This window comes from Venturia canescens, chromosome 10, assembly GCF_019457755.1.
Source record: "Venturia canescens isolate UGA chromosome 10, ASM1945775v1, whole genome shotgun sequence".
Classification (NCBI taxonomy): Eukaryota; Metazoa; Arthropoda; class Insecta; order Hymenoptera; family Ichneumonidae; genus Venturia; species Venturia canescens.
The window spans coordinates 3,712,854-3,735,112 of record NC_057430.1 but is presented as its reverse complement, the minus strand read 5'-3'; the positions used below and the strand labels follow the sequence as shown (position 1 = coordinate 3,735,112).

General features: G+C 36.9%; 1 protein-coding gene across 4 annotated transcripts in view; it reads right to left on the bottom strand.

Annotated features, from left to right (window-relative positions):
• LOC122417385 (43 kDa receptor-associated protein of the synapse homolog) overlaps positions 1 to 22,259 on the bottom strand; it is a 429,136-nt gene that overhangs the window by 4,698 nt on the left and 402,179 nt on the right. For all 4 annotated transcript variants that reach the window (XM_043430858.1, XM_043430859.1, XM_043430860.1 and 1 more), the window contains one exon: positions 158 to 357. In XM_043430858.1, the coding sequence (XP_043286793.1) occupies positions 158 to 357 (200 nt within the window). The remainder of the gene's footprint in view (positions 1 to 157; positions 358 to 22,259) is intronic.

Sequence of the window (22,259 nt, the reverse complement as noted above, 5' to 3'; positions counted from 1 at the left end):
CAGTGAACGTCACAGAGTGCTTCTTCAAGGGCGCGTCATCAATTTTACAGCAGGTAATTTTTTAACTGTAGGAATTCAATACTGCGGATAGACATCTTGTTTTTCAATGTGTCTAGTCACAAGCATTCTAGTTACAAAAAAGTAGTGAGTAACTTACCTCGCGTGTAAAATGTGTGAGCAAGGCAGAGCCTCTAATGAATCGGCTTCGAGGCCAAATGGCTCGTTACAGCTGCCACATCTAAGTTCCAAATCATCTTCCATTGCGGCAGCTAGTCTCTCGTGATGAGATTTCTGTTCTTCGTCGCCTAATGAACCATAGATCCTTGATAATCTGCATCTGACCGTTCTCATTAAGAGCTGTTGGATTACAAAGACAGAAAAATAGAACAATGAATGTGATTGAGAAATAATGATTATCATATCTTTATTCAGCAATTTTTTCCGCAATCTCTTGTGACGATATTTTTCGTCACCGATTGCTGAAAATATGAAAATAAATGCAGGCTAAAATAAAATAAATAATGCACAACAATGTGAAAGAAAAACGATAAAAAAAATTGGCTTTATTAGACAAACACTGTTTTTGGGCGCGAGTTAAATTTCCAAGAGAAGAATAACAATGAAAGAAAATAAACAAATCTCAATATTTCTGACATCTCAATAACGACGGAATAATCGCATTAATCCTGGCTAACTATACTGGGGAAATGTACAGAACGGGGGCTTGCTCAAGAGAAAGATTGGAGGAAAATGGCTCAACACTTTAGAGACTCAATTTTCTTGGGTCGACAGGCACCTGTCACTCAGACGTCTTACATATGAGGGATTCTCTGTCAAACCGATCACTTTTGTTTCGACAATCTCATATCTACCTCATAACTAGTTATATCAAAGTACTACTAAAAAGCACTCTATGTGAATTTTTTCAGATTTTTAAATTCATAATTTTAGAAAATATCGTGTTTTTCAAATGACTATATCTTGAAAACTTGAAGTAACTAAAAAAAATGATTCTACATAAAAGTTGTAGTTTCGTATTAGCTTTCGAACAGACAACTCGAAATATTTTTTATGTTCTGGTAACGATGACTTTTTACGAAAAAAGGAGAGAATTATTTTTTTATTCAGAAACAGCCATTTTTTTGGCTGAGAAAATTATAAAGTGTTCGAATATGTCTGACGATATCGTAAAAAAATCACTAGAGTGGCACGGATCGAGGTTCTAGGGTAAAAAAAATGTAATAACAAAAATTATTTTTTTTTTCATTCAAAAATAGCCAGTCTTTTTTTACTTAAAAAATTATAGAGTCTTTTAGTATGTTTGATGATCTCACGAAAAAATTGCCAAAGTGGTACCGGTACCGGATCGAGGTACCGGTATGAAAAAAATTATTTGTGTAATTTAATTTTTTTTACCCTAGAACCTCGATCCGTACCACTATGGCAATTTTTTTGCGATATCGTTAGACATATTGGAAAAATCTGTAATTTTTTCAGCAAAAAAAAACTGCTGTTTCTGAATAAAAAAATAATTCCCCCTTTTTTCGTAAAAAATCATGGTTACCAGAACGTAAAAATTATTTTGAGTCGCCTGCTCGAAAGCTAATACGAAACTACAACTTTCATGTAGAATCATTTTTTTTCAGTTACTTCAAGTTTTCGAGATTTGAAAAGAAGTGGAAAAACAAATCGCAATGGATAAGTGGAAAAACGAATCGCAACGAACAAGTGACAAAACGAATCGCAACAAAATTTTTACTTGAAGTTTTACGGGCAGGAGTAGACTACATACAGGTATGGCGCCCCCCACTCCTATCCCCACTCCTTCCCCCACCACAACACCTACCCACTCCAAGCTATTTTTTCCCACTCCACAGGTAAATAGCTTGGTGGTCAGGTGCGAGGGGGAAGGAGAGGGGATAGTGTGAGAAGTACCATATCTGTATGTTTTCTACTTTTTATGTTTATACCTTATTAATGCTCATGATGATGATGATAATGATGATGATGATAATGATGATGATGATAATGATGATGATGATAATGATGATGATGATGATAATGATGATGATGATGATAATGATGATGATGATAATGACGATGATGATGATGATGATGGTGATGATGATTATGGTAAAAGAAAAATTTTTCCGAAAACTCGTGTAGATTCAAGACTTTTTTACTTTATTTTTTTTGTTTAATTTTAATTTTACAGAAATTTATTTTGCTTCGATTCGCTTCTTCTTTCTCCTGAAAGAAGAAGCGAATCTTCTTCATCACTCTCCAAGAGAGCCACTGTCTTGAGCTCATTTTCCAACTGCTGAATGTTCGGAGGGCGCGGAGAATCGAGATCAACGGGATTGAGCCTCCATTTTAATTTCTTCTTCGTTTCCTCCCTGAAACATTTATAAAACGCATTACTAAAAATTTTAAATTCGTAAATAATTAAAACTAAAGATAAAAACTTACTGTTTTTCCGCATCCTGCATAATTTATGATTTTTTGAAAATTATGTCTGTCCAAGCGGAAGGCTCCGATGTTCTTTTCCTGCTGGACTTCTTTGCCTTCCTTCGTTTTGAAAGTGCTCGCGAATGAGCTGCTATTTGACGAGTTTCAAAATCAGTGGCCCCTCGCCGATAACTCGGCACAATTTTTTTCTCCGGTGCAGCCAGAAGCTCGGGGGTGACGTCGTCATAAATTAAATATACCCGTCTTTCTCCATCCGTCACCTCTACCCAAATATCTGGTATTGGCCAGGGATCGGATGGAGAGACATAATCCTCATATCGAAGCGTTGGAAAAAAAAACTTGATTAAAAATCACGTCACTCATTTTCCGCACTTACACATACACAAACACTATACAAATTCGCGAGTTCTGTTTTAATTTTTCACTTACGCATTGTGTCTCACGTTTTCAACTCGATTTGATCACTTCAAACACTGGACTGTTAATGAGGTAAAAATTATCCGAATGAAAGGGCTGAACACCTGCCCCCACTCCATTCCAATGCTGAATCTGCAGTTTGATATCTTAATATGTTCCCAGGATGGTACCGAAACTAGAGTGCTTGCCGCTATCTTTTTTACTCGCGTTTTTATTTGATGAGATTTATTCGAAGAGATTTATTTGTTCGTATAATGATTTTTTAAAGAGTTTTATGTTTATAGTTATAACGTAATTTATTATTGAACGCTTATTGATTAAACCTAACTACTACAAATTATTTTCCGAAAAATTTAATGTGATTTTTCCTCGTAGACTGTTACGAGATGACAAATTTCAAAACGGAATAGTGTAGTGATTTCGGAAATCACTGCTTCCATCGAATTTCGTACGAAATCAGGGTATTGTTCACCCATTTTTTCCCGAGTTTCTTCGATTATTTTTCGCAAGTAGTCTTCTGTCTCAAGGATTCGTATTATATCCTGCTGCCCGCCGCTTGCAATGTGGAGATTATGGGTGGTGGAGATTATAATGGTCATACACATATTTACTGCTGCACTCTCACGTTCAAGTTCTTGTACATGTGCGTCGATGCACTTGCTGACTTCTTTCAACTTCTTGAAGCTCGATCCCTGTAGGATAATATTGCACTGTCGAACTCCGGTGGGAACGGCGTGGCCCTCCAAAATAATGTGAAATTCGATCATAGTCCGATTTAAAATTTTGCAATCCCTCGATATTGAGAGTTACTCCGATGAAAGAATTTGTCAACAGTTTGATGGTTGGCGTAAGAATTCCTGTTTTAGGAGAAACATCAAAACCCGATGCAATTACTTTTCCGAACGAATTATTCATTCCGTAAACAACACCCATCACGAGTTGAGATGACAATGATGAAACACGTTGCACCTCCATTATTGTTCCGGTATACTCCATTTCTTCGATGCTTCAGGTTTGTAGACACTTGAAATAATGATAGCAGATCGGAAAAAAATTGCGATTTATATATTTTCCCCCACCTCTCACCGTCTCAATCACAACGTGATTGGATAAAAAAATGATATTTTTCATTATTTTTCGAAGTCAAACGCCGCCGCCGTTTTTGCGGCAATATATACATATATTCACTGTAACGCTTTTTCCCAGATAAGCGACAAATTATCCCAATTCCCTTGTTATTGGGCGCCAGCCGAGGCTTTCTCCTCGACAAATTTTTATTGATTTTAACCAAAGAAATAGGCTCGAGAATTGACTAGATTAGCTTTCGATATTCTCGGTAGAGGGGCGTGAGCCTTCTAGAGGAAAATAATTACGGGAATGCAGAGCTGGGATTACAAATACGATTTATTAGAAAACAAAATAAGAAACAAAGATAATATTAAAAATTTCAAAAATATTTCAGTTGATAATTTCGTCAATATAATATTTGAATAACAACTGTCACTTCTGTTGAACATCTGTTCTCGGATATAATGCAAACGATACAATTTACGATACGAAAGTAAGGCGTAGCCTACGAGATTACGATACACTGGTTCTCGGTGATAGAACACGAAATTACGATAATACTTAACCTAGGACTCTGATCCGGATGTAAACCTTTAATTTAACGAATTCCTCTCGGCAATTCTATTAATTCCGCAACGATAAGAAATTTACTATTGATGACTAAATAAATCAAAAAGGACGTTAGAATTCACTTCACTCGTGCGACAAAGTAACCATTCGATATCGTTCAATTTTCCGATATTTCACCGATTTTAATTTGCGCGCAAAATAATACAAAACGAGACAAAATTATGAACGAGACAACGGCTCACCGCAATAGTTTCAGAAATTGTAACTCCGGCAATTATCTTCGAGATTACAAATCGACTTCGGGGCATTGGCTTCTGGAAAGCAAAAGATGAGGCTCAAGAGAATGCGTCGGTAGTCCCAGGGAAACTCAACCTTGTTTTGAGTTTCCCGCGAAAGCGCGAGCAAAGACTCTGTACTCTAGTTCGCGCCTAGCGCGTGAGCGCCGTTGTGCATGGGCCTAGTGGTGGGGAGAACGCCGAATCTGGAGGACCGCTCGTACGCACTATCAGTCTTCCGATCACCTCACCGGCGAGTCATCAATACCTCCCGATCACCGAGGTTCCTTGGTCTTTCGGCGTGCGACGAGCTGGTTCCTCGGTAAGCCCTTTCTCTTTCTCCCGGAATGATTAATGGAGTTGAGCATTTTGAGTTTCGGAATTTAGTTCCGGTTTATTTGGCGTTTCGGGGAACATGTGTGTCGAAGTTTCGAGCGAGATTGCGGCCGAAACTTCCCGTGTTCCCGAATTTTGTAGTTTGGCGGCTCAGCTCCACTAATCGATTCGATATTAATTTGGGTCCATTCAGTCTAGTTTATTTGACGTAATCCGGTTGCGCATGAATTAATTAAGTTTGAGTTTTGTAATGTCGAATTTTTTATATCGAATTTTGGTAGTACGCGCTGGAATATTCCACGCAGCTACGTTTCTCTCTCTCCCTGCACGCGTTGAGGCTCTAGCGAGCATGGTTGTTCGCGCGATGTTTTCGCTCTGTCTCTCTCGCACTTATTGTCGCGCGTCGTCTATACGACGATTTATTCTGTCTTTTGTATTGCGTATTTTTGGGGCGGAGTTGAAATTCCGAACGGTGAGAAATCAGAAGGCTCAAAAGTCCAAAAATCTAGCTGGGACTCGAAATATATAGATATACCGCACTAGCGAGATTGTCGGACTTTTGAGCCTTCTGATTTCTCACCGTTCGGAATTTCAACCCCGCCCCGTATTTTTCAGCCGTTCCTTTTGCGTTCGCAGTTATTTTTTTTCTCTATTTCGTGACGATCGTATCATTTTGTGCCTCTCTATGGCGAATTATTTTACGACACTCTTCCGTTACCTCTGTTACCGTTTCAAAGATTATCTTGCTATTAGTTTCTGTGATTTATTTTATCGTATAACGCCGCTATCTTCGTATTATTGTACTGATCGTTCGGGAATTTCGGTGTTACCTCGCGCTTAGCCGAAGTCGCTTCACTATTACCTTCGATTACCGTTCGTCGCGAATTATTTTAGGGTTACCTAGCGTCAATTACCTTGCCTATGTTGCCTATGACGCTCTCGCGAATTATTTTAGGGTTACCTAGCGTCAATTACCTTGCCTATATTGCCTATGACGCTCTCGCGAATTATTTTAGGGTTACCTAGCGTCAATTACCTTGCCTATGTTGCCTATGACGCTCTCGCGATGTATTTAGGGTTACCTAGGGTCAATTACCTTGCCTGGATTGCCTATGACGCTCTCGCGAATTACTTTCGGGTTACCTGGTGTCGATTACCTTTTACCTGAATTTACCTAAAACCCCGGTTGTTCTGGCGTTGGTTACCTTTTACCTGTTACCTAAGGCATCTGCTCGTCAGATCGCTGATTATCTTTTACCTACAATGCCAGAGCGTCGGTCGTCGATTACCTACGACACCCGCGAAATTGCGATGCGATTACCTATTAACTGAATTACCTGATGAATTCGAGTAAGCCACGCGCCGAAACCGCGTTTTTCGTCCGATACGTATTGGCCATGCGATTCTAGCGAGCCGTAAATCGAATTTCCTTTTCCACTCTTATTTTATGTAGAATCCAATCTCGCGAGAATTCATCTTTTCTTGTACTTTTGTTTATTTGAATAAATTGTGAATCTTTTCTGAATCTTCTGTCTGTGTCGGTTATTTGCTTTGCGTTGTGAATTGCTACTTTTCCTCAAGGATCCCCCCCTCTACCTTTTGTATCTCAGATGAGCTGAGTAGTCGGACCGTCCTCGGTCATTCGTTCCCCTCGTGTACTCTAAATTCTAGTTTTGCGTTGCGTTACGATCGCGAGAATCGACTAAAATAAAGTCGATTAATTCGACGGTACTTTGTACCTGGCGCCCAGTTCATTCTCGCAGCCGGAGAGTCATACGGGAAGGAGTGGGTGAGCCGAGAAGGGACTGGATCGTACCCTTGCGGGGAAAATCTACGTTACAATATATTGAAGCGAAACACCGACTCGAGAACTTTATTTCAACGACATGGCACGCACGAGTGTTTACACCGGCGGCCATGTTGAAAAACTGTCACTTCGCGAAGCGGCGCTCGGGAAGCGAGGCGCTCGGCGCTGCCAACTCAATTTCGATTCCACAAAATTCCCTAGATTCGTGAAATTCTTTATTTTACTCAATTTCAATTAAATAAACTCTTTCTTATTGAAAATAATGATGCGTATTGTTAAAGAAACGTATTGTGGACAATTTGGTGAAAATTTCAGATTAAAATTATTTAAAAACTTAAGAAAACTTTTCTTTGAAAGATCGAGCGTGCACAATGCGCATGCGCGATGACCTACTTTCACAGGCACGTGCAATAGACGCAGTCACGAGCAAATAATTAATTAAAATGAAATAAAAATGTTATTGTTTAGAAATTTGTTAGAAATCATAGCAAAATAATTGAAAAAGATACGAATTGTGCATAAAAACAATAAAAATTGAGTTTATTAAATTTCATTAAATTCTCGCACATGCGCAGTGTGACTGCAGCTCGACTCGGCCAATTGGGACCCACGCGGGGGAGTTAGCGCACCAATCAGAGAATTTAGAGTGGGAGTCCCTGGTTCAAGATTAAGTCGCGCAGCGAATTGGAGTAACGGACAAAGTCCAAGCGTATTATTATTATTATTTCCTTTGTTCGGGAGAGTATAAAAACCCGAGCGCAGAAGCTCCGGTAGCTTGTCTCATATCGAATCTCGCCACGCTAGGAGCTAGGAGCCAGTCACGTCTCGAATCCCTGAGAGCTCGACTCGCATGCCATAACCAAAAGCCAGTCTTGCCTCCGGATCTCGCCGCGTGAACTCGCCATAAAATCGAGAATAAAGAAACATAGAATTTTCACTCATTTCAAAAATAGCTCTAAAAACAAAGAGCAAAATAACATCGCTATTATCCCACTCAGAATTCAAACAGAATAACACCTTTCCTCTCTCACGCTAAGAGGGCCGGGTTCATTCGATTTCGTTTGAACTCAAGATTCTTAGGTGAGAGTTTCCGATCTATCCAAGAGGGCCGGGACAGTTCGATTCCGTTCTGTCTCAAGATTCCTGGTAGATTTCCTATCCTTTTTCTATCCAAGAGGGCCGTGGCCGTTCGATTTCGTTCGGTCACAAGATTCTTGGGTAGGACTCCTACCTTTCCACGCCAGAGGGGCCGGGACAGTTCGGGTTCGTTCTGTCTCAAGATCTCTGGGTGGATTCTTTTCCATCAATGAGTTATTGTTTTCTGAGTGGTGATCAAATTCAGTAGAAATCATAAAATCAAACAAATTTTCTTTATTCTCAAAACGAGACAATAGCGAGTCATTTATCATTTTGAGCTAAATAAATTATTCAAAACAAATTTAACTCACTGACAACAATTTATTTGAATTATATCGAGTCAAAAGAGTGAGATCGATCAGAAAAATCCACTCGAACAATTAATTTGGATTGTATAGAGTCAAAAAGTGAGTTTCTAAGAATTATAGCTCAATTATCAAATTATCAAATGAACGAATTATCAAACAAAATCAATTAAAAATTTATCAAGACCAGCGTTGGCGAGAATTATTGAAAAATTATTATTGCAAGCGAAACTATTAATTATTATTATTCTAATAAAAGCGAGCGTAAATTCATGCGAAGTTTATGATAATTAATTCTGCGAAAATTATTCTTTTTACAAAGAAAAATACCGGAAATGAAATTTTACATGCGATTAAAATAAAGCGGAAAAACTCAATTTCAAATAAAAAGCCTTTATTTTAGTAATTTGGTTTAAAACAATTAAAAATTGAATAAAACATTTGTCATTTCAATCTAATTTCATTTTACTTTTGTTTTTCCTTCATGCCCGCTCTTCTTTATTATAGAATTGCTCGAATCTTGGCGTGACGGTGTGCACAAGCATAAACGTACCGTTACAACTATTGGCGCCCGAACAGGGACGGGCATTGCATAGGAAAAACAAGGGTCAATAAATTTAATACATGAAAATTATTCGAAATCTCAAAATGGCTGAAAATAAAGAACAAATTGATAGCGCCACTGGCGATTCGGGAATTCAAAATCCAGAGCATGATATTCAAAGCGATTTCACGACCACGTTGCCTCATCCCGGTGCGGGAGATATTTTCAATGAATCTAGAGCTAATTTTGGGGAAGAATTTGAAAATCAAAGCGATGAAAAAGATGTCAGATTAGAGGAATTCGGTACACCAAAATCTGATCGGGTTAAAATCAACACAGTAACAGTAAACAATGAGTTGCTAATTAATTTGATTGAATCAATACAAGAAATGAAATCGCAAATTCAAAGCATGGCGAACGAAGTCGCGAAAAATAATCAGGCGACAATCGATCTGAGAGCTGAATTTTCAGAAAAATTGACCGTCATGCAGGCGAAAATTGCCAGTGACGTTCATAAAATATATGAACCTATTAAGCGTCACATAACGGGTCTTACGAGGATAGTCCAAGATAATGAGAATAAAAGTGCCGTAATGGAGGTTAATATTGCCCAAATTCAACTCGATGTCAACGCAATAAAAAAAAAGGTCGAAAATTTGGAGAATACGGACAAATTACGCAGTCCAAATACCGAGAGCACCCGGATTCATCCACGATTGACGGACATCCCGGAAGAAAACGAAGATGAAGAATCGGATGACGATGAGGAGCAACAACAACAGAGGCAAACGTTCCGGAACGAGATGACATCGACCAACAAAATTAAAATCAAGCCTCCAACATTCGATGGATCGAGCAATAAACGACCGATTAAATTCATAAAAGAATTTCGACATTATTGCGACGTGACGAACCCAACGTTCACCGAAATGAAGTACTTACTCAGCCAATCACTTGAGAAAGCCGCCAAGGAATGGTGGGAACTGGTCGAGGACCAGGTTAATAGTTTTGAAAACGTCGAAAAACGATTTACAAATCGATTTTGGAGTCACGACGTGCAACGAAGAGTGCGTAAAGACCTGGAATTCGGGAAATATCCTGAAAAGCCAGGCAAATTAACAAAAGTGGAATATGCAACTCGGACGTTCGGAGCGGCCCGTGATTTGATTCCGCCACCGAGCGATCCGGACATTGTTGCATCCCTCTCGCAGCACTTTACCGAGGAGATAAGAGCGACAATCATAAGTCGTGGGTTCGAAACCCTCGAGCAGCTGATCGAGTTCCTGGAGAAACTCGATCAAAGTGGGCCTGTAAATACAGGAAATGAGGAAGGAAAACCTCAAAATCAAAAACCAAACAGCAATGACAAAAATGAGCAACGGCCATTTAAAATGCCTCCGCCAAACAACTGGAACAACAATGGTTACCAGAACAATAACAATCGCGGAAATCAAAACTGGCAAAATAATCGCCAGAATTGGAATCAGAACAATGGAGGATTCCAAAATAACCGAGGTTACCAAAACACTAACGGTTATAATCAACAAAATCGCAATTTCAATTATCAACAGAATTACGGAAATCAACGGCCGAATAATGGAAATTTCAATCGGAATCAACAAAATGGAGGGCAAAACGGAAATAATCGCCCAAATTACAGCCGTGAGCAAAACCAAAACCAAAATCGAGGATCACCTCAAAACAATGGGGGATATCGCCCGACTCCGAATAACAACAACGCACAGCAACCACCGATTCAAACAATTGAGGCTCAAGTAGAATCTCAACCATCAACATCAAAAGCGGGAAACGCGTAGACGTTGTACCCGCAACAAACAATCACGACAAAAACAACAAAAATGGCGATCAATTGCGTGGTACAACGAAGAATAAAATTGAAAAAGAAGTAAAAACGTACGATGCATTAAAAATGGACCTCAACAGTGAAAATCAAATTCCGATCAATACAATTTTTACGGATACTAGAGAATTTTTGATGGGAGAAGAGATCAACGGAGAAGCAGTCCCGATTATTGAATGTCCTGAAATTTACGCAAAAATTGAAGGCATTCAGGTGACAGCTCTCGTTGACTCGGGATCCAAGGTGACTACGATTTCGGAAGAATTCTATCTCGAAAATAAAGAAATTTTGAAAAATTGTCCTCTTTTACCTGTGACGGGAGTCACGGTGAAAGGTGCTATTAAAGGCAAATTGACGAAAATTAAACATCAAATAATGGCTGTAACGGAAATTGGCAAAATAAAAACATTCATAAAATTTTTGATTATCCCTGGCTTAATAAGAGATGTCTTGTTGGGAGTAGATTCACTCCAACCTTTGAAAAGTTTAATTGATTTGGGAGAGATGAGTCTCCATGTAAAATATAATGATATAACTGAAATCATTCCCACAGTGGGATCTTTCGAAAAAGAAAAATTGATTGAAAAAGGAATGAGTGAAAAAATTGAAACAGTTTTGATTGGAGAAAGAGAAGTTGAAAAGGGAAAATATTTTGAAGAAGAAGTTGTTGTTGAGATGGGACAAAAGGAAGTTAATGTTTTGGGAGAAATTAAAAAGATTAGAAAAGTTATTGAAGTGGGAGAAAATGTTGTTGAAGAGGGAGAAAAAGTTGAAAATGAAGCAGTAGAAGTAGAAGAATTTGAAGAAGTTGATGAAGTTACTAAGAAGGGAGGAGTCAATGGAGGAAATGATGACAATGAAGAAGAAAAGGTTGAAAGTGAAGTTAAAGTAATAGAAGAAAATGTTGTTGAAGATGAAGTTGTTGAAAAAGTAAAAGAAGTAGAAAGGAATGGTATTAAAAGGGGGGCAATCAAAACTGTACAAATTGAAAAGAATAATGATGAATTAAGGGGAGAATCAAATAATAAAATCAAAAGTCAAGTGGAAACTATTAAGTCAGTGCCAAGATTAGAAACAACAAAGATTATTAGTGAAAAAAATGTTCAGCCAATACAAAATTTGATTTTTAATGATAATCAAAATAATAATGATCAAATTACAATTGAAGAGATAGAAGAAATCGTAGATCAAACCGGTCTCCCTGAAAATCACAAAGAAATTCATAAACAGGTGCTTTGGAATAGACGAAATGTCTTTCGCAAGGACACCGGCCGGATTTCCGTTTATGAGCATCAATTGAATATTACGACGGATAAACCGATCGTTGCTCATGCATATGAGGTACCATTAATGCATCGTGAAAAAGTTGATAAAGAAATTGAAAAATTATTGAATTATGAAATTATTCAGAGATCCAGTAGTCCATGGATCAATCCGATTATCCCAGTTATCAAAAAAGACGGTTCAGTTAGATTATGTCTTGACGCCCGAAAATTGAATCAAGTTATGGAGGACGACCACGAGTCTGTCCCTAATATCGAAGAAGTCTTTCAAAAATGTCACTCCGCGAAAGTAATGACAACACTTGATTTAACAAATAGCTTTTGGCAAATACCATTACATCCAGATTCTATGAAGTTTACAGCTTTTCGATACAGGGGTAAACTTTATGAGTTCACAGTAACCCCATTCGGTTTAAAAACAAGCACTGCTGCTTTGTTAAGGGGTCTGGATATTGTTCTGCATGGTCTCGGTGACCACGTGATAAATTTCGTTGACGATTTATTGTGCATCTCAACGAGCTTTGAAGAACACATGCAACACTTAGATGAATTGCTTGAACGATTAGAGAATCACGGAATGACAATTAAACTCAAAAAAGCAAAATTTTTCAGAAAAGAAGTAGAATTTTTGGGGCATATTTTGACAACCGAGGGTATTAAACCTCAACCCGAAAAAATTCAAGCTATTCATGATTTCACAGCTCCAAGAAATTTAAAGCAATTAAGGGGTTTTCTGGGTCTGATAAACTATTACACGAAATTTACTAGAAATCATGAGGGTATTCAACCTGTTTTCTCGTCAATCAGACATCCTCAGGGGAACATCGTGGAAAGAGTAAATCGCGAAATCGGTAGATTCTTTAGAACATTCTTAACAGACAAACACACCGATTGGGTAAAATGGGTCAAAGTAATAGAAGACTGTATGAACGAAACGTATCATGAGACAACCGAAATGACTCCACTTGAAATTCAGAAAAATCAAAAACCTCAAAGAATCTGGAAAAATTGGTTAAAAATCGATAAAAACGAAAATTTAGATAATGAACAAGAAATTGATGCCAGATTAATGCTTGCAAGAAGTCGAATAGAAAGAAAAGGCCGAAAGAGAGCCGAAAAATTTGATCAAAAACATAAATTGGTTCAATTTCAAGTAGATGATTTAGTTCTCGCGAAAGCTTGCAATGTTAGTGATCCAATCAACAAAAAAATGGCAAAATTTTTCTCAATTTATGAGGGGCCGTATAGAATCAAAAAACAGATAGCAGCCGCGACTTATATTTTAGAAAATCCCGAAAACGGTATTGAAAGAGGCATGTACCATGCTGCAAACTTGAAAAAATACAAAAATGAAGCCGAAAACGACAACAACAATCAGGATTTGGAAGATCAATGAAAACGAATAAACTACCTTTTACTTACAAAAGAATAACAAACAAATTCGATAAAAAGTAAAAATTTTTATTATCAAATAATAATTAGTTCAATTGAATCGAAATTACGATTATCTCTCCTTACATGGCTATTTTGAGCTCAAATCGCTATCAATTTTATAGAAAACACGAAAATCACAAGAAAAAAATTTAATGATAAATCAAAAATCTTATTTTTTGTTAAAATCTGTTTAAAAGACATTTGCAGTGGTCGAAAAACATTTTTTGTTTAAACATTTTTTTTTTATAAGTTGAGAGACTCCGCTTCCGAAGCCAAGAAAATGAATTAATGAAATAGTGAAAAATAACTAAAAAGATTTTGCTCAAAATACTCTCGATAGTTTGGGAATTATATAAGACAATTAATGACGTTATTTATTTAATTTGGGAAAAAGATTTTCTAAGAGAAAAATCGGAAAAACAGTAAAAATAATCATAATAGCAAAATTCACCTTGTTGTACAAATTTTACGAGAAAACAATAAGGAAGAATCAATCTCATGAGGAAAATCCGAGAAGTCTATGAAAAGTTTCAAAAGTCAAAAATCTGACAGAAAATCATCTTATTTTTACGTTTACTGAAAATATGCATAATTATGGTCAAAACATTCAATTTAATCAAAAGAAACATTTATTTAATCAAAATTAACTGTAAAAACAAGAGAAAACAAAGTTTATTTCATCTGGTCAAAATTTCATGAAAAGTAGTTCCTGTGTTCACCACTGTCGCTCGTGTCGACTAGCGAATCCCGTATTTACATGCGAGTCTACCTATCTAGGGAAAATTTGTATACTCTTCGACAAAAATTTCGAACGACGCGTCTTTTCGAGCGGGAGCGATTTTTTGGACGGAAAAAAAATAAAAAATAAAGGAAAAAAGGTAAAAAGTTATAGAAAACATTTAATTAAATAATTAGAAGTAATTTGAACAAAAATTGTACGATCTCATAGCAAATTATGGATGCGTCTACGCAAACAATCGATCCCTATGCCAAGGTGCATTTTTGTATGCAAACCGGCGAAAATGGCACATGGGAGGAGTTAAGCGATTCAAAAAACATAAGATGTAATTTTTTGAGAAGAATTCCTGGTTTGTGAGAAGGAATCGTGGATGAAATTGTATGGCCGGGTGAAGGAGAAATAAATCACTTGAAGCCGAAAGAATTTGGTGTAAAAAATGGGAAAAAATATCACAGTTTTATTAGTCGAAGAGTTCACAATGGTTTCTCGAAGATTCCACAGGTTGCCAAGATGGCGGCGAAATGATCGAAGAGAGCCGTTAGAGAATTAATTCCGATGTTATAGAACCGAAAACCACGTTAGGAAAACCGACAATTGCTCAAAGTGAACGCTTCAATTACGCGGGCGTAAATCGCGAAATCAAACCGGGCACTTCAAGAAATTTAAGAAAGAACACTAGTAGAACGGTTGAAAAATTAGAAGATTTGGAAGAGAATCCGTTAAAAGCCCGAAGCACGAGGATCACAATCGATCCGTCGCGTACCGAAATCCGTGGAAGAAGGGCGTAGAAGGCGCCGGTGAGCTACCGGCAAGTATAGCACGAAGGAGGGGAGCGCGCGCAGAGAGCACGGCACCGCCGAGCTCAAGCGAGAGACCAACCGTGCACTGAGGGCCCCACGCGAGAGAACGGCGAACCATGCCCTTTTCTGAACATAAGAGAAGTGGAGAAATTTGAGAAGACGAAAGAAACGCCGAAAGGAAGAAAATCGAAGAAGCAGTCAACAGGTACGCAAACCCTGGGATCCAAAAACAAGTCCACGCAAGTTTTTATGTGGCGTCTCACTCCTATCGATGTCGAAACAAACCGACAATTAAATCGGCAACGAATGGAACAATTTATTCAAAAATATAGGAGAGTCGAACAAATTCCTCAGGAATTTGTAATTCCTGAGATATTATCACCCATCTACGAAAATAAGATTAATTTTAAAAGGCCGATATCCACGAAGGAGTGGAGAGAGAAGGAAAGAGAGTCGGAGAAATTGGCGAGAAGACGATACAGAGAGGAAATAGCGAAAAACGGAAAACAGTGGACAGAATGGAAAATTAGAGAATTTCACTGGGAAGAAGAGGACCAGGAAAACGAAAGATCAACAGAAAATTCAAACTCCAAGGTAAAAGAAAACGAAGAATCAAAGGATAGCGAGGACATAGAACAAAACAAGCAAAGACAACGTAAAAGAAAGAAGGAGGTCAACAATCTCAAGACAAAGAAAGTGAGGGTAACCAATGAGAAAATAAGGAAAGAAGCGTACGTGGAAACAAAGAAAGAACAGAGAAACATTGAAACAAACAGAAAGGAAGAGAACATCAAGATCATGGAAGGAATTAACTCCAAGGAGATAGAAGAGAAACTCAAAGGTAAAACAATGAGGGAAAACATTGAAAAAGTAAAAAAAGGTGCAAACATCGAAAGAGAAAGGAAAGAGGAGGACACTAAGGAAATCGAGAAACAAGATAACGCCACGGAAAGAAAAAAAAAGGGTACAATCAAGAAGACGAAAATACAAGGGGGAAATAAGGATCAGAGGATAAAAGACATAGATTTGATCACGCTGGAAGGAAAAAGATGGCTCAACGATGAAGTCATAAATGGATATTTGGAGCTCATCGTAAAAAAATATGAAAATACATTTGCCTTTGGCACCTTTTTCTTCTCGAGATTATTATCGGGGGGATTTGCTGAAGTCCAACGGTGGACAAAAAAATTTGACATTTTCAATTTCAATTTCGTCCTGATTCCTCTACACTTGGGAGGACATTGGTGCCTTGCTACGATTGATATGAAAAATAAAGGAATCAAATATTTTGATAGTTTGTTGGGAAATAATCAAGAATACCCCACGATGATCTTGGAATACCTCATGATGGAGGCGACCCATAAAAAAAAGAGCTCTTTTAACCCGAGACACTGGACGATTGAGATGAAAAAGAATATTCCAAGGCAAACCAATACGTTTGATTGTGGAGTTTTTGTGTGCTCTTTTGCCGAATACGAGGCTGCGGGGCGTGAGATCGATTTTGACCAGAGCGATATGGCGGAGAAACGCCAATTCATAAAAAATTGCCTAATCAGAGGCCAAATAGAATAAGGATTTCGAGTAATTTTTCCTAAAAATTTATTTATTTTCGGAGACATTATTAACAAAGAGTTAAACAAACATTAATATGATAAATCCAAAGTCACAATTTATTTTTGCTTTTGTTAAACAAATACAAAGTTTATCAATGTTATTGTTATTTTTATTTATGATGAAAAAAAACAAAATATGGTTTTTAACAGAAAACAAATGAACAAAACTGTTAATAAACAAAACGGTGAATCAAATCATATTTTTTTTTTTTGATGAAACAATAATTGTCAAAACCAAACAAAAAAATGAATAAATATTGTTATTTATAGTTTTGTTACAAACGACATTTCCGGTGTTTTTCTTTCTTTCTGCGTTACCTGAAAATAAAAAAGGGGATTATTATTATTATTATTATTAAAATTACGATAAAACATAAAAAGCGATACTTACCTGAAATTTCCACCTGAACCTAAAAAACAAATTTTATTTTAATGAAAAAGGGAGAAATTATACTTACCTCGCTACCTGAAAAAACAAAAAAAAAAAAAAAAAAAAAATAAAGGGAAACATTTAAGGGAAAAATAAGAGGGCAGTACTCAAAAGTAGGAGTAGGGGTAAAATTATCGTTCCCCTATCCCCCAAACCATCAACTCGACTCATCACGGGCTACCAGAGGGCAGCACCACCGAGCGAGGAGTGGGGGACGCCAGAGCGGTATAAAAGCAGCCGAGCGGAGCAGCGTTTCTTCAGGCCACATCGAGACGAGCTACAAGCAACACCTCGAGTCGAACCTTCTATCAGCTCACACCCAATTGCCAAAACTATCTCAAAATGAGAATCGAACAAGTTATTCCGGGAGTTCCAACACCTTCTCCATGGCCAGCGACTTGGGAGGGCGTTCATGACGTCAAGATCTTGGAATTTCTTAATCCAACCAACTTTTCGTATACAACTCCTTCAAAATTTGAAGAGCTGCGTATTTTCGAAGAAAAATTATTCATCGAACTCACAAACAGAAGACACGATCAAAGGGTGTCTCTAAAAACAGATCGAATGTACGCTGTTATAAATGGTGACCGTGCCTGTCGTGGGAGATTGACCAACGTCGAGGATGAAGAAGCTACCTTGATGCTCATTGACCGAGGGATGACGCTCATGCATCCGGTTGATGAACTTCATAATTTACCACATCAATATGCCAGCGTGCCACCTTTCTGTACAAAGGCATACATCACCAACATTAAACCGTACATTGGGGATCGATGGGATATGGTTTGCAGCCTTCACTATCAATGAAAGCTAGTCAATCAAAGGGCAAAAGTCAACATCCTCAGGGATCATCCAACCCTAGATGGACATGAGGTCGATCTTTTTATCACCCCACACTACGTCAACCTGCGGGAAAGCCTCATTCAACGTGGATACGCTACAGAAGGCGAATATGCATTTTCGCTTCGAGATGACATCAAATGTGCAACACCAGAAGAAATACAAAGACTGGTAAATGGAGAGCAACAGCAAGAACCTTTCGATCCAATCGAGGCTGAGCTGAGGCAATTAGAACATCTGCAATTTATGGACTTGGAGGAAGAGCAGGAGAGAGAGGTCGATTTTTGGAGCGACTAATCACCATCGAGAAACTCCGCTGAAAAACAACATCGCTGTCATCAAGAGCCAAAACGAAAAACATCAAGGTCATCGAGCCTGCAAAACTGCAAATCATCATCATCATCTTCAGAAGATCATCGCCCTGTCCTCCCACTATCCCAAATCAAATTTCATTTTTTTTTATTATTTTCTGTTGAGAACAAAAATCAATTTAGAGTCTCAAAATTTCTTTTTGTTCTGGGGGGCGTTGAAGCGAAACACCGACTCGAGAACTTTATTTCAACGACATGGCACGCACGAGTGTTTACACTGGCGGCCATGTTGAAAAACTGTCACTTCGCGAAGCGGCGCTCGGGAAGCGAGGCGCTCGGCGCTGCCAACTCAATTTCGATTCCACAAAATTCCCTAGATTCGTGAAATTCTTTATTTTACTCAATTTCAATTAAATAAACTCTTTCTTATTGAAAATAATGATGCGGATTGTTAAAGAAACGTATTGTGGACAATTTGGTGAAAACTTCAGATTAAAATTATTTAAAAACTTAAGAAAACTTTTCTTTGAAAGATCGAGCGTGCACAATGCGCATGCGCGATGACCTACTTTCACAGGCACGTGCAATAGACGCAGTCACGAACAAATAATTAATTAAAATGAAATAAAAATGTTATTGTTTAGAAATTTGTTAGAAATCATAGCAAAATAATTGAACCCATAAAAAAAACTTTAAACAAAATTTTTTTTTAATTGTAAAAAAAAATTATTTCATAAAAAAAAATACAGAACAATTCGAAAAAAATTTTACAAATCTTGAAAAAACGTTATGTTAAAAAAAAACTAATCTGCATCTATTTTTTAAAGTGTCAAAAGAATCAAATAACAAGTAAAAAATAATAAACCGAAAAATCGCGCGTGAAATCATTTTGGAAAGCGATGCCTCATTCTTCTTATGAGATTCGAACAGCTAAATCAACTGAAAAAAATTCCATCTAATTTACGTGCGGCATTAAAATTTATTATATTAATTCGAGGCCAAGTATTTTCTACTGAATTGAAAAAAGTTACCATTTGAATTACGTGCAGCACTAAAATTTATGATATCAATCGGTGGACAAGTATTTTATTAGTAACTCCAAATTTTGACATTATTGAACTGTTCTAAGAAGCTTTCAAGTCCAAAAGAATCACATGCAAGCTAGTCATTTCTTACTCTATGGTGGCAGAGACTTATAAGAAAATCGATTCTTCTCAGACTTTCAGGATCCTCTGGTATTATTCACAAAATTCGACGTCGATTGGATCGATACAAATTATGTTTAAATATGTGTTAAAAGTACTTGTCCGGCCCATCACTTTCCGTTTAAATTGTTTATCCAAAGAAAAGTCAGAGCTTGTCTAGAATTGATGGATCACAAGCATTCATGCAGAGGGAATTGAGAGAATTATCTTCAAGTAATTTTTACTTAATTGCACTAATTTAATAAAAAACGGAAACAAATTATTCCGCAATATAGAAGGGATATTATTGTGCATCGATAAATGAAAAAAATTGTACATAATGTATATGTTCAAGCTTCCAAAATAACTCTGCAGTTTACATTCGATGCGGGAAATTTTTACTTCCCACTTATTCTTCCAGCGAACGAGTTCCATTCGGAATAAGAACTAACCTATACTATTATTAAAAACATAAAATTAATAATGAATCGCATTTCAACAAACTTTTAACGAGATTCTGCCGTGCCATTTCGTTTTTTTATGATTGATTCTTTATTGAATGAATAGTGATGGGCCGGACAAGTACTTTTAACACATATTTAAACATAATTTGTATCGATCCAATCGACGTCGAATTTTGTGAATAATACCAGAGGATCCTGAAAGTCTGAGAAGAATCGATTTTCTTATAAGTCTCTGCCACCATAGAGTAAGAAATGACTAGCTTGCATGTGATTCTTTTGGACTTGAAAGCTTCTTAGAACAATTCAATAATGTCAAAATTTGGAGTTACTAATAAAATACTTGTCCACCGATTGATATCATAAATTTTAGTGCTGCACGTAATTCAAATGGTAACTTTTTTCAATTCATTAGAAAATACTTGGCCTCGAATTAATATAATAAATTTTAATGCCGCACGTAAATTAGATGGAATTTTTTTCAGTTGATTTAGCTGTTCGAATCTCATAAGAAGAATGAGGCATCGCTTTCCAAAATGATTTCACGCGCGATTTTTCGGTTTATTATTTTTTACTTGTTATTTGATTCTTTTGACACTTTAAAAAATAGATGCAGATTAGTTTTTTTTTAACATAACGTTTTTTCAAGATTTGTAAAATTTTTTTCGAATTGTTCTGTATTTTTTTTTTATGAAATAATTTTTTTTTACAATTAAAAAAAAATTTTGTTTAAAGTTTTTTTTATGGGTGGAATTATCAGCAAACGAGGGACCATCAATGTACTTGTCCCAACCTTTTTTTTCCCTAGGGGAAGTTTATGGTTTGATATCACGTCTTTTTTCTCAAAAGATCCTTATTTATGTTCAGATGACTATAAGATTTTAGTTTAAATATCTATGAATTGTTTATAATTTTCGGCGTATAACGTTGGTTTTCACGAAAAAGACCTATTTTTCGTCGACATTATACTGAAAATATTTCGATAGAGGTTTATTCTTGGACTTTGGTGATTTTTCTCTTTGTCTTCTAATATGTTTCGTCCATTGGGAACTCAAGAGCATGGAGCAATGCGTGTTGCGGGCCGAGATATGATTTTCAGCTGATAACGTTAGGAAAAAGAAAGGAATAGAGGAAAGATACATCAAATTCAAGACACAACATATCCAACAGAATTGGCCCTTTTTAAATGTTGCTTTTGCATTCCGAATCTAGACATTTTTGTGTCATTCGAAACGTGTTCCCGATGAAATATATTTCCAAAGTTTGCAAGTGGCCGCTGAGATCCAATTATCCAGTTTGATAGTTGCAGAAAAAAGGCACCCGGAAACATTTATTATGTCAGAACTCAAAGAAGCAAAAAAAACTGAGCGTACTTAATTCAACAGAGCAACCGAATTCAAAGACGTTTAAGGTACCTGCGCATTGGTTTTGGAGAAAAACAATTTCAGGAGAATTTAAAAATGAATTTAGAAATATAAAAACTCAGAATAAAATAGAAAACGGAAAATTTAGGAATTTAGAGAAGCTGAAGACGTTTGTGATGAATTTTTGAGATTACATGTTACGTTTGGAGCAAAGAATTTAAATGATTGGCACACATGCTGCGACACAAAAATATGAAAGTTTGGAGGTATTCGCTTCATACCGCAGTAATACAAACTTCAGTACTATTCAAAAAGAAATACTTTAAAACTTGCTAAACCAAGTTCTATTACTCATTCTCATAATCAAAGATAGGGGGTGATACTTAACACACATATTTATGCACAGAAATTTTAGAGTTCGCAGGTTCCGCTGCGATTCAATGTATCTGCGCAATAAATTTTGAAGACAGCAATTTAAAATCTATCGATAAATGAGCAACTAAAGACTTCTGTGATGAGTTTTTTACTTCATATATATGTTACAGTTAGTTTTAAAAAGTAAAATGAGTGGCACAGTATATCAATTTTATAATTCGCAGATTTTTGCTGTATTTCAATAATCCAAATCTATAGTATTATAGAGAAAAGTTGGCAAAAGTCATCATGTTACGTTGAAATGACATAGCGAACATTGTATTCAGAAATTCTGTATGTTCCCATGGATGTTAGCAGGCATTATATTTGATCGCATCCAAAACGGAGCAACTGTAGACTTAGTGTAATGAATCTTTTCACTAATAATTCCACATTTGTAGTTTGCAAAGTGGGAATACTCAACATACATGTCATTTCATAAGTATTGTTGTCAAAATTTGTGTTTGCCTACTGCATTCCAAAGATTCGACTTTTCATATGATCAGCAAACAAAGCATCCAAAGACTTTTTGGAATAAGTTTCAAAATTTGTTACTCGACAGACCAGGTGGAAAAAGAATAACTACACTTATATCAA